The sequence below is a fragment of the Balearica regulorum genome, chromosome 13 (assembly GCF_011004875.1).
Source record: "Balearica regulorum gibbericeps isolate bBalReg1 chromosome 13, bBalReg1.pri, whole genome shotgun sequence".
In the NCBI taxonomy this organism is placed as follows: domain Eukaryota; kingdom Metazoa; phylum Chordata; class Aves; order Gruiformes; family Gruidae; genus Balearica; species Balearica regulorum.
The window spans coordinates 3,042,880-3,056,278 of NC_046196.1; the positions used below are offsets into that span (position 1 = coordinate 3,042,880).

The 13,399-nt window shown below is 58.3% G+C and overlaps 1 protein-coding gene across 1 annotated transcript; it reads right to left on the reverse strand.

Moving 5' to 3' along the window:
* Positions 1 to 1,866: 1,866 nt before the first annotated feature.
* GINS2 (GINS complex subunit 2) lies at positions 1,867 to 6,378 on the reverse strand. Its single transcript, XM_075765589.1, has 6 exons — positions 6,187 to 6,378; positions 5,239 to 5,353; positions 4,372 to 4,471; positions 3,164 to 3,290; positions 2,663 to 2,789; positions 1,867 to 2,517 (listed from the first exon to the last, which is right to left on the reverse strand). The coding sequence occupies exons 1-5, from the start codon at positions 6,274 to 6,276 to the stop codon at positions 2,664 to 2,666; spliced, it is 558 nt and encodes a 185-aa protein (XP_075621704.1). The 5' UTR covers positions 6,277 to 6,378; the 3' UTR covers positions 1,867 to 2,517; position 2,663.
* Between the last annotated feature and the right edge of the window lie 7,021 nt (positions 6,379 to 13,399).

A 13,399-nucleotide genomic window follows, 5' to 3' on the forward strand; every position in this document is an offset into this window, starting at 1 on the left:
TTGGGGTTTTTTTTTACCATTTTTCTTTGATTTCTGGGTCTTTTTCTGGTCCCTCTGGGCAGTTGTGGGTGTTGTGGTGCCGGGTGGTTTCTCAGCCTTGCGTGGGCTCCGTCTGCCAAATTAAAAATACAAAGCGATGGCACCCAGAGGGCTGGAGGGGTTGGGGACGGGTGGCACGGGGGGTGTCTTTCTGCGTCCCCCCCCCCCCCCCCCCCCCCCCCCAAAAATACCGAGACAATCAGAGCGGCACTATAAGGTGGTTTGGGCAGGGGGAGCCGGGGTTCGCCCGCGGGGTCCGCAGCTTGGCACGGGGTTGGTGGCATCACGGGGACAAGCCGGGTCGAGCTCTTCCTGCCCGTACCTCGTGCCCACCGGCGGGCAGGAGCTGCCTGCGGCGTCGGGCTGGGGCGGCAGGTCCAGGCTTGGCACCACACGGTGCCATTTTTAGCCACTTTCCAATCATCGCACACCCTAACTCCCCAGGGAGGCTTTTTTTATATATATATATATATATTTTTTTTTTAAATTTTTTTAAATTATTTTTTTTTTTTAATTTGCCACCAGACAAGCTCACATCTACGGGAAAAGGTGACCTCTGCTTTCTGCTTTAAATTCCCTTGTTGCACTCGCAAAGAAAGCATTAACAGCCCCCCCCGTTTCCCCCCCCACCCCGTCTCCCATTGGCTTCACCAAAAAAAAAAAAAAAAAAAAAAAAAAAAAAAAAGCTGTGCAAGATTAAAAAGCAAAATGCCCTTGTGACAGAAATTAGTTTAATCTTTTTTAAATCCCCAATTGCATCGCCAGCCTCTGGCCTAGCCGCTGCCAACTCCGGGCTTCACAATGAATTTTAACACAGCAAAATACGCTCGCTGCTCGACTCGCTTTTTCCCTTCCCGTGTGTTGGGGAGAGGAACGGGGGAAGAAGCTGGGAATGGAAAATCATCGGCAATTTATCCCTCGCCGCCGTGCCGCGATGAGGCCGTGGGCAGGAGCCTGGCTGGGATGTTGCCTGGCTGTGTAGCAGCTCCCATCCTGAGATTTTTTTCCCCCCTCACCAATAATCACGTATTTTGGACTGATTTCTCAGAATTATTCCCCCCGGGGCCATGGGGAACGGTCGTGTCTGTCTGTACGTACCCCGTGCTGAATCGCTCGAGCAGCTGCGCCAGAGCCTGGGAGGGCAGAGCCCGCTGGGGGCAGTTTAGATGCTGTGAAAGAAAACAAAACAAACAGAAGAAAAACCCCAAAAAAGGAGAAAACCCCCCCCCAAACATGTTCTAAGTGTACTTGTTTGAATTAATTGTAATGTAATATATTATTTGTTGAATGTAGTAATTAGGTATTTATGAATATATTGCTGTAATTTCTGAAAACATCCAAAAAAAAAAAAACCCAACCAAGAACAATAATAAACTCTTCCACAACGCTGGCAAAGGATTCTTTCTCCCCCAGCGGCGATGGGAAAGCAGCCCTGCTCCGAGCATCCCCCAGCCTCGCCGGGGGGGCAGCTCCTGCCATCCTCACCTTGTCGGAGCCCTCTGCCTGCGGGCAGCACTGCGGGCAGCGGCCGAAGCAGGCAGGGCACAGATGGCAGGCAGGAGCCGAGCGGAGCCTGGCCCAGATGCTCGGGGAAGGGCACCGCTCGCGGCTCGCCGCCGTCGGGTTCGAGCCGGCATTTTCCCCCCTCTGCCCGTAATAATTACATCTGCCATCAACGCAGCCCGACGCCGGCGAGGATCCTGCCGTCGCCTGTCGGTCTGCCGCAGGGGAACGGGGCTGGAGCCAGAGGAGAGCTGCGGGTTTTTCCAAGCATTGTTTAACCCGTGTACGCTTGATGCACAGCGTGCGACAAAACACAGGGACTAATTTGATGCCGTTGACTCAGCTGCAATTAATTTATTTTTTTATTTTTTTCGTACACACAGTTTCAGATTAAAAAGAGAAAAGAAAAAAAAAAAAGGCAGACGTAGGATATTACAAGACAGCCTGGCTTTGGAGAGGGAAAGCCATTTTCTTTTGTCCTTCTCCAAAGAGCAGATGGATCTGCTTCCCGGCTGATCTCCCCAGCAGAGCAGCAGACACCTCTCATCGCCGGCACATCTTCCTCCTTTTTCAAGGCTCTGAGAAAATTCATGGCGAAGCACCGCCTAGAAATTTATCGCTTTCAAGCCAGTGTGTGGCCTGTGCTGCCCTCAGAAGTTCCCTCTATGAAGTACACCCACACTCTCCAGGGCGTAGAGATCCTCCTGACATCATTAGACAGCAGCCTAGCGCTGGCGAGCCACCACCTGCACCAAGCAGATCTCTCGAACCCAAGAGAGAGCTCGACCTCTGCAAAGAGGGAACGCGTAGGAGCGATCGTGCGGGGATGTTCCCGTGCCATCGGCAGCTCTGGAGCGATTCCCGTCCGGCCACGGGAATCTTGCTCTCTCCTCTGGGAAGGAGAACCCCTGCCTGCGTGCCTGCTGCCCAGCCCAGGAGGGGTTGCAGGCAGCTGAGGCTTGGGTGGCTTCAGATCTGGGCAGGGAGGTTTCAGATCTGGGCAGGGAGGTTTCAGATCTGGGCAGGGAGGTAGAGGCTGGTCAGATGAAGGCCGAGGAGCAGAGCCTGCTCCCTTCCACTGCCCTCTCCTGGGAGGTTGGAGCGCTGGCCCGGTTAGTACCTCAGAAATCCTGGGAGTGGGCACTCTCGCCAGGCTGAAGGTTAGTTCGGAGCTTGTACATGTGATCTAAGGCTTGAGTAAGGAAAGTCCCGGCTGTGTTGATCTCCATCAAAGTTAAGTTATCCAGCTAAAAGAGAAAAGGGCAGAACGTGGAGAAACAGACCTGCCACAAGGAACTCGGAAAATAGCTCTGCGGCACACGTTTCTCCTTCGGTGACACCCCAAGGGACGGGCCCAGCTGCCACCCCCGGTCAAGAGAAACCCACGAGCAACGAGAGCGCTGTTTCCTTAACGCACGGGGAGCTGCAACCAGCCCATAAAGCAAGGTTTCAGCATACGGCTTTAGTTCCCAACTGCCATACCCACAACCCAGGAAAAACATGCCCCAACCAGCATTTTCACGAGCAGCTCTCATCAGTCACAAGCCCACACAATCGCACGGCATCTGGAATCCTCCCAGCGCAGAGCTGGCAGAGCTCTCCCGGCTCGTCCCCGCCGCACCTTGGCGTGAGCCTCCTGCTGCCTGACGAAGCTGTCCGCAGACAGCCGCAGCTTGGCTATCCGGGTGTCCCAGGTATCCTTCACCAGCGTTCGAATCTCATCGGCTTTGGGGATGTTGTCTGAGGCGCTGAGAGGAGGAGAGAGCGGATCAGAACAGGCTGCGAGGGACCCGTACGTTATGTCACTGGTGTAAGTAACGTTGGCAGTTCTTCAGCCCTCTGAGGCATAAGCAGAGCAGTTTGCTAGAGAGGAAAAAAACAACAACCCTGCAACTCGACATTAAAATCCAGCCTGGTACTTCTGCTGCTGGGATTTTTGGGACAGTTTATTTACCCAGGAATGCTCAGCTCTGATGCAGCATCTGGTTCTCACTAGAATCCTTCTGCTCTTTAATTGCCCAGCTGGTACGAGGTACGCGGAGGGCCAATAACCCGGCCAAAGTCACGGGCAGCTGGGGAATTGAAAGGACTCGGCTGCGATTACAGCCCCGGCTCTGTGCTCTCGTGGCTCTATCAGAGAGTATTAAGTTGAAAGGACCGTACGAGTTGTGCCACATCCTCCCATTAAGGCAATTCAGCGCTGCCATAAGGACCTCGAGAGATGAGATCAATTCACACGGACAGAGCTGTCAGGGTTATTCTAGCGTGAGGGAAGGAGCTGCACGCCAAGAGCGTCATCTCCAGAGGAAAAGCCAGTGCTTAAATGACCACCCCGCCGTAATCGAGGGCTTAAAGTCAGAAGAGCCCGCACTGAGAAAAATACCAGCCAGCACATTTTACAAGTGAAATGCCTCAGCAGGCACGAGTTCAGACTCGGAATATCCCTGGTCTCCTGCTTCTCAGGCCGAGAAAAGAGGAGCTTTCCTCCTGAAGGAGAGCCAAGGAAGAAGCCTGGAGGGTTTAGGCTGCTGAACAGATTGCAGCCATGGAACGCGTTGCCGATCCTCAAGGCCTCTACGCTTAGCTGCCGCTCAATAAAGCGGCGCAGTCCCAATTATCAGGCCGCAGAACAAGCAATCCCCAAGTTACTGAAATGCAAAGTTACCATGAGAAAACTGCTGCAACGAGATCTTGGCACGCTGTGAAATAAACCTCCATTAACTCTCACTTTCCCACCACCCTCTGGGGCCGCTGCCAACGAAAGCTTGAAAAATTGTCTATGTAAGCATGTACTCGGGCGGAAACTGTTACAATACATTTCCTACTTACTAGTTTAACAGCAGCTTTGTGAGTTCCATATAATAGGGACTGGGCATCAGAGTGAAGGTGTCCTCTTTACGTTCCTGGTCCCGGATTTCCCCCAGTTTTTCTAAAATACAACCAGGAACAGTCAGACATTGCCAGACCCTCAGTGCTCCAGGCACACTTTTACCCCGCCCCCGCGAAAAACGGGAGACTGGATCTACACCAGCTTGATCCCCAAACGGATTGGCGGTCCCTTCACCACAAAACACGTGCGCTAAGTAGTGTTCGTGGCCTTGAATGAATAAAGCAGGAACACTTTGGTGCAGGTTTCCCTCTTGCTGCGGCTCCACAAGTGTTTGCATTTTCTCTATCTCAGTTTCCCCTGAGACGACAAAAGGGAGGGTGCCACAATTCTCACTTTTTAGAGAGTGAGACAACCTCCCATTTCCAATGCCCTCACGGAAAACGGATTTCAGGGGGTGGGTGAACCAGCGATAAACGCACATATACGCTCTCCGAGGCCTCCCTCCTCACACAGCGTCACCCAAGGTCCCCGGTGCTCCTTCTGAACAAGCCTTGCGAGAGATGCAAGTGCTGCTCAGAAAGACCAGTGGCTGCTTCTGAAGATGAGTGTTGGGGCTGGGGATTCAATCTAACCCTTGTTCTTCCTCCTCAGCAGAGGAACAGAAGCTAAATGCCTGACTTAACCAGGAAGATTACATCTCCTGTAAATATAAAGAATTCCAGTGGTAGAACGTTAGATCCTTCTCTCAGAGTCATTTGTGTTTGTTGAATTAAGCTTCCCACTAATGGTGAAAACCAGAGTTGTTGTTTTTACTTCGTGTTTCCACTGCACCCGCCGAAGCCCAGGGCTGAAGCCGCCATCCTTACCGACATCCATCCATTCTGGAGGGATCAGCCGACACTTCTGCCTCTGCTTCAGGTTAATGGCCAACCAGACAGGCACTTCCACTGGCAAGCCGGGATTGAAAGGACCCAGATCTCCCTGGAAGACAAATCGAAGACAAGAGTAAGGCGGCAGTGAGGGCTGGGACACCGCAGTGCTTGTCTGCTGATTTGGCCTCAGCCATCTCCAGGGATCATGAGTTTTTGGGGGATTTGGAAAAGCCAGAGTCAAACAGCATCTGAATTTCCTCCTCTCGTTTCCCATAATTCTTGCTCTCCGACTTTTCCTCCTCTCCCTTGAGAAGTAATAACTAACGTTTCCAGCGCGTTTCCTATTTCAAAGTGTTTTACAGAAATTACACCTATCCTGGAAACGCAGCTCCCCGGGCTCAGGCTCAGGCACTTTCGGAGGCAGGTGGCAGCCGAGCCCAGCACCCAGGGCAGATCCTGGCGCCCGCTGCCAGAGCTGGGGGCTCAGCACCCCGGGCAGCCGGTCACCCCCTCAGCCAAGGCTCAGGTGCCGGGGGCTGCGCTGCCACTGCAAAAGCACCGGAGAGGCGGGGGGCAGCACTGCCCCCTCCCAAACCCCCTGCGGGGCTGCGCTGCCTCCTCTCCTAACCCGCCCCTACCCCCCAACCCCTTAATCCCTCCACCCCCACCAGAGCAGACCCCCAATTCCTCCACCCCCCCACCCCCTCAGCCCCTTCCCCGTGCCCCCGTCCCCTCTCCCCGTCCCCAAGGGCCCCAGCCGGGCCCCAGTCCCCTCAGCCCCTCTCCCCCCCAGCCCCGAGGCCCGTCCCCACCCCGCCCTCAATCCCGCCAGGCTCTGTCCCCCGACCCACCGCTGCTGCCCCCCAAACCCTGTCCCCCTGCCCTCCAGGCCCTGCCCGCCGGCCCCCCCCGGGCCCGTCCCCACCCCCCGGCCCCGCCGACCCCGATGAGGTGGATCCGGTCGAGGCTGAAGTTGGGCACGATCGTCACCAGCTCCTTCTCGGCCAGGAACTCCGCCTCGGCCGGCTCCATGGCGGCGGCGACAGGAGGCCCCGGCCGGCCCCGAACCGGCACCCGGACCCAACCGGAACCGGAACCGGACTCGGGCCCACCGCACGCCCGCTTTCCCCATTGGCTGCGCGGCGATGAGGCCCCGCCCACAGCGCCCCGCTTCCCGCCGCCGGGCGCGTTTTCGCGGTCTCCGCGTGGGGGCGGGGTTTGACGCAGCTCGGAGCACGCTGATTGGTTTCTCATGGGCGGCGCTGGCTGGCCATTGGTTATCATGTCGCACCCCTTTCTGATTGGCTGTCCTACTCCCGCCGCGCTCCGGCACTGGCCCCGCGGCCGTGCCCGGCAGAGGGAGGAGGTCTGTGTCTGTGGCAGAAAGACCAATCCCGATGCCTCTTGGGGGCTCTCGACCAATCAGCGCTCAGCACTTGTTGCCGGGGCGCCGCGGGGCCCGCAGCCGGCCCCGCCCTCACCCTCTGCGCATGTGCGCGGCGCCGGCCGCTACCGCCCCCTGGCGGCCGGGAGGGGCAGCACCCCCCCCGTGGGTCCGTGTCCCCCGCGGCCGTGGGTGCGTGTCCCCAGGCCCGCCCTGCGCCCGGCGTGCCCCGGCACCCCTCCCGCCCCGCCTGTGCACCCTCCGTCCTGCGCACAGCCCAGCAGCGGCCATCCGTCTGGCCGGCCGGCAGTGCAGTCATCCCTGCGCAGCCACCCACGGCCGGGCACCCGCCATCACGCATCTGTCCTGTCCCTCCATCCGTCTGGCCGTCCGACCATAGACCCATCCATAGACCCATCCATCCATCCATAGATCTATCCATCCATAGATCCATAGATCCATCCATCCATAGACCCATCCATCCATCCATAGATCCATCCATCCATCCATCCATAGATGCATAGATCCATCCATCCATAGATCCATCCATCCATCCATCGACCCATCCATCCATAGATCCATAGACCCATCCATCCATCCATAGATCCATAGATCCATCCATCCATCCACAGATCCATCCATCCATAGATCCATAGATCTATCCATCCATAGATCCATAGACCCATCCATAGATCCATCCATCCATCCATCCATAGACCCAACCATCCATAGATCCATCCATCCATCCATCCATCCATAGATCCATCCATCCATAGACCCATCCATCCATCCATAGATCCATAGATCCATCCATCCATCCACAGATCCATCCATCCATCCATCCATAGATCCATCCATCCATAGATCCATAGACCCATCCATCCATCGATCCATCCATTCACTCCATCCCTGCCTTCATCCATCCACCCACCCACCCACCCATCGCTCCATCATCTCCCCACCCACCCCGGCCTCCATCCATCCTCCATCCTCTCACCCACGCCCCAGGGCAGCACTCAGCCCCCATCTTGCTGTCTGTCCACGCACCACACCCCCCTCCATCCCTCCCCCCGCTCACGTTCGGCCCAGCCGAGTGGCCGAAGCCGCCGGTACCCGCCGCTCTGGGCGATTCGGGGGGGCTGCAGCCCGCTTTGTGGGTCACCATGGAAACAGGAAGCCCCCGATTGGGGCAGCTCTCCCCAATCCCCCTCCGGCTCAGCCCACAGGAGCGACCCCAACCCCCGGGAGCCCCCAACCCAGGTGCGGGAACCCCCTGCCCACCCCCCTCCATCCCTTAACCGCGCGGCCCCCGCCGTGCCGTCGCCACACGCCGCGGCTCCGCCGGGTGCTCTATAAACGGCTCCGCCGCGCTGCGACTCCGCTTGCGTGTCTTTTGCCATCTGCTGCTGTCATTAAAAAATTAAATTTCCATCTGCTTTCACACTCCCGCCTCTCCCGCCGGCTCCTGGTGCCGCCGCTCCCCGGGACGCGTCGCCCCCGGTTCCCTCCCCGGGATGCGGGCGATGCGGCGGGGCCGTGAGGGCGGGATGCAGACGACGTTGAGTTCATTTTTCCGGTGCCATTTGCAACCGGCTTCTTCAATCCAAGCGGAGAGGAGGGGGCTGGCGGGGTGTACCCCGCTTTTGGCCCCCTTATTCGGCACAGGGGCAGCTTTTTGGGGGGACGGCTCCCCCCCTGCCATCGCTCCGCCGACACAGCCCGAGGGAGGCGGCGGGTGTCAAACCGGGGGGGTGCGGAGCCCCAGGGGCTTTATTCACGGGGAAGGAGCTGCGCCGTGCCACCCCCTCCCTGGCGGTTTTAGGAAAAGAGAGAAAAAACAGTCACCGGTGTCCAAACCCACCCGTGGGGTGGGTGCCCCGCGTGTCCCCGGTGAGCTCCCGGGGTGCTGGATCCGGCCAGTTCGCATCCCGGCGGCTCTGGCTCCATCCCGGCGGAGCGGGGACAGATCGGGCTGGTGTGTGCGTCCCCCCCCTGGCCCCACGCTCAGCACTGGGTGCACGGTGACGGCCCCCCTGTGCGCCGAGCCTCGCGGGACAGCGTGGTCCCCGTGGGAGTGGGCGGCGTGACGATGATGGAGGGCACGTGCAGGCGCTTCTCGCCCGGGGATGCCTCCGGGGTCCCGCCGCTGCCGTTCCCGCTGCTCACGCACGTCTTCAAGCCTGAAGAAATGGGGGGGAGGGGGGGGGGAACAGGACGGGGGGGAGGTCAGGCGCAGGGCTGCAGCATCCCCCACCTCCCTGCCCTCCTCCCATGGCCGGCTCAACCACCTACGAGCCACTAGAGAATCCACAGCTGCCCCAGCAACCAGGTGTCTGATTTTGGGGTGTCCAATACAGATACCGTAGCCCCCCACGACCACCTGCCCACCCTCCCTGGGGAGCAGATCGCTTTAATCTGGGTTTTTTTTTTTTTTTTTTAATCAGGAGAAAAGCCCCGCGCGGCGCAGGCAGCAGCCAGGGAGGTTTCCGCTCTTCCCGAGCAGGAAAATGCCCGGAGGGGACAGACACTGATATTTTTAATCTCTTTTTAATTAAGGATAAAGCCCTGCCTTACGTAAGGGAGCTGGAAAATAGGGGGGGTGGGGGGTGTGTCTTTGATTTTATTGCAGAACTCCAAGCTCGTTGGAGGGGTTTGGTGGAGCAGGGGGAGATTTCAGAGATTTGCCCCGGCTTTGGGGAGGATCAGAGGCAGGATGAGGACTCCTTGTCTGCCTCAGTTTCCCTTCTCTGCTCACCCCGTGTTGGGTTGGGGGGGGGTCTGTAGGATCCCCAAATCCCCCAGACCCTCCACCACCAGCCCCACCTGACACGGGGAGGGGGCACATGGGCGCAGAGCTTATTTTTGGGTGACGAATCCAAAGCCACATCCATCGCAGCCAGCATCTCACCTAGGGTTTGAGCTTGGGAAAAACCAGGGAAGAAACAGTTCTGCATCTTAGAGAGGGATGCTCGTTAGCTCCCATCTCTAACGACCCCAAGGATAATTAATACGAGCTGCTCAGGGGATGCAAAGCTAATGGGGGATGCGATATCCAGCCTTCGCCCTGCTTACGCGGTCCGGCGAGGCCAGGAGCATTAAAAGCTCCCGCTTTCCTCTCTCTGCAGCCATCGCCGCCGCCATCCCAAGCTTAACTCCATTAAGGAAATTAAAGCTTGGGAGAAAGAAGCGGGATAGAAAGCTCCTAGGTTGGAATATTCCCAGGGAGAGAGGAGCAATGAAGGATGCTCGGGGTCAGCCCGGAGGCCGGGAGCCGGGGTACCCCGGCTCCCGGCCTCCGGGCTGACCCCGAGCATCCCATCCCTTCATTCCCAAGCATCCCATCCTTGTTCTTTCCCACCTCTAAGCAACCCCCGCATGATTTCTTGAAGGATGCCATCAACCCAAAGATGCTCGGAACAAAGGATGCAGGAACGAACGTACGACCGGACCCTTATAATTTTTATAGAGCTTGGTTGGGGGGGGGGGGGATGGGAAAAATGGCTCTGAGGTGATTCACGAGCAACGGGTCACCCGTTGGATCTCGCTTAAACGCCACCAGGATGCCAAACCGCACCGATCCTGCCCACAGCAGAAACACCTAAAGCTCCTCCACGGACAACCATCCCCCAGATGCCTTCAGGGAGCAGGAAAAACCCCAACGCCCACCCAAACCTACCTTTCAGGCAGGATAACTTGAGCCCCATGTTTTCATCCTCTTAGCGGGACCCAGCTCTCCAGCCCTGCCGCCGGTCCTCGCCGCTGGCACTGCAAAAGAGAGGCAAGGGTTTGCGGGAAGCGATGCCGGGAGGAAGGAGAGTGAACTCGATCGCTCACTAAAAGCACGCACCTATGCGTGCGTATATATATCTATCTATAGGCACCCGGGTGCCTGGGCATAACAGGAAGCATGACTGCTCGGTAGCAAAAACCGCTGGTGATGTCACAGCGTTTTAGTGACTCAATCTCAGCCGCCAAGTTTTGGGAGGAACTTTTTGGGAGGGTGGAGAAGGAGCCTGTTGCTGAGCAGGGAGCCCCATCCCGGCTTCTCCGCTCCTGGGGGTCAGCGCTGCAAACATTTGCAGGCGAGAAGGTCAGGAGCAGGAGGGATCAAGTCGTTATTTATGAAGGCAAGCGGCGTTTTCTCTGAAAACGCCGAGCCCACACACAGGAAATAGAGGGATGCTCGGCTGCAGCATCGCACCCCAGGCTGCCTCCCTCGGGGCTGAGCCGAGCGGCAGGGATGCCAGGGAGCGCGTGGTCCTGCTCCGTTTGGACATCCCCGACGCTCCGAGAGCTTTCGGGTGGATGATTCCCATTGCGGGACACTTTTTTTTTTTTTTTTTTTTTTTTTTAAAGAGGCTGAAAATTATTCTGCCTACAAATCCCTTTACTGGGAAATCTGCATCCCTTCTGCCCACAGCTGCTGGGAAAAGCTTATTGGGATGAGGGCCAGTGAGTCATTTCGGCTCTTCCAAGCTCTGGAACACGTGGAGAGCCAAGCAAACCCTCCGCTGCCCCTGCCTGACCTCGGCCACGGCTTTACGATGCCTTTCCAAGCGGCCCTGACACGGGCCAGCAGCCGGCAAGGGGAAGTGGGAACTTGCCATCGCCGGTTTTAATTCTGTTTTTTTTTATCAGCTCCCCACAGGGACCCTGAGCCGTGACACCCCCGCGTCAGGGCTGGGAGCAGAGTCCCCCTCAAATCCCTGCTTTGCAGCTATCGCTGTGGCCACCCAAATATCAAGAAACCCGTTTTGAGGCAAATTCTCTGCTTTTTGGCACCTGCTGCTGGCTCACACCACCAGCCACCCTGGGGCTGGAGGAGGGTTGTGCCGGGGAGACCCAGCCCCACGGTGCACGGGGGTCTCCTCAGGGACCGGACCCCCACGGCCAAGCCCTTGCAGGACGCAGCAGCCCCCCTCCCCACCGCTGCTGGCTATTAGCCCTGCACCCCCGCCGTGGCCAAACACCAGCACCGCTTGCTCACAGCGCCGGGAGAGATGCTCAGGCAGAGAAATCCTCCCCCCCGTCGGCATTTCAGCAGGATTTCTGGTGGTTGGTGCTGAGGCTTCAACTTTGCTCCCGTACCGGCACCAGGCCAAGAAACATTTGCATTCCCGACAAGTTCACGCTCCAAAAACCCCCAGACGTTCATCGCAAGCGTCACTAGAGCGGCGGCCGTGCTGCCCGGGCGGCAGAGCTGCGGCGGCGCGGCAGGGGGGATGCTCAGCCGGCGTGCGGGGCTGGGGGTGCGCCGGGGAGCGGGGCTGAAGTCGACCGCGGTGCTCTGAGGGGGTGACACTTACCTGGTCCTGGAGGCACGGTGCCTGCCGTTGCATCCCACCTCCCCGCCGTGCCCGGCTGCTCTCGGATGCAGGAGGGGAGCAGGGAGGCGAGGCTGGGTGCGGGGTTCCCGCTCAGGACCAGCCGTGCCCTGGGAGGGCAGGAGGAGGTTGCAGCGAGACGGCTCGGATTTTTGCAGGGTTGGTTTCTAACCTGGGTAATCAGGTTAGCGGAATCCCGGCTCCTCCCATCCATCCCCCCCTCCAGCCCCATCCAAGCCCAGCAAAGCCCTTGGGTGATGAGGAAACGCTGCTTTATTCTCACCCCGCTGCACAATCCAGCTCGGTGCTGAGAGTCGGAGGAGCAGGAGTGCCCTTTGCCTGCAGCTGAACCCATCGGACCACCGAGCATCCCTACAAGCAGTCAGAGGGGCTACCAAGTGCCTAGAAAGGCAAGTACCAGTTTGGTATGAGGGTCCCACACCCAGCTCTGGCAGAACCCATCGGCATCCCTCAGGTCCTAACGTCTAGAGAGCAGCGACGCTTCCAGCCTCTGGGACCATCCTCACCTTCTCCAGCTTCCAGAGAGGGTCTTTTCCCCCTCCCCTCCGACCTGCCAGCCCAAAAACCGGCCCAGCAGCGGGAACAGCACCAAGCGGAGGGTTTCTCACCACCCCCAGGACCAGAGAGCTCCGGGTCAGGTACCACCCTGCTGCAAGGATGCTCGGGCGAAGGCTCTGCCTCCGGAGCAGCCGCCTTCATCTGCGTTAAAAACAGCCGGAGGCTTTTTCACGTTCACCTCCTCCGCAATTAAGAGGTGAGGCCCCGAGACGGCTCGTTTTCAGACAGAGCTGAAAAAGCAGCGGTTCACATCCAGCACGCCGGCGTGCGGGGAATGCCGGCCGCACATTAAACACCCCGCGGCTGCAGGCAGGAACGAAGGGAAAGCTTTGAACTTCGCCTGAAGATCGGAGCGAGCTGATCCCAGGAGTTTGGGAGGTCTCCGGTGAGATCTGAGCCCCCACGCACGAGACCAAGCCCCGCTGGGATGGGCGTAAAGGGGAGCGGGGAGGGGAAACGGTGGGTTTTCTCCAGCTTCTGCTGGAGTTCGATGAAAATCACCAATATGGAAAGGGCTGATCCGCTCTCCGATCCGGCTCCTCTGATTTATCAAATAACGGAGTTATTGCGCAGCTTCAAGCTCAAGAGCTGGGCAGATGGCACAGGGGAAAGGCCACAGCCCCGGCTGCAGGCACCGGCCCTGGACACAGAGCCCAGGGCAGAGGCGTTTGCAATCCGTGGCTCCAGTTTTGCCCCAGAAAAACAGACAAATTAACTGGTTCATGTGGGGTTTTTTCAGCCTGTTCAGCTACAAAGTCCAAGAGCTAGAAGACAAGGTTTGAGCCAGAGCCTGGTAAGGCTGGTGTTTCCAGATCCCATGGCAAGCTCGGCGCGCGCAGCATCCCGCGGGGCCAGGGACCCCTCACTG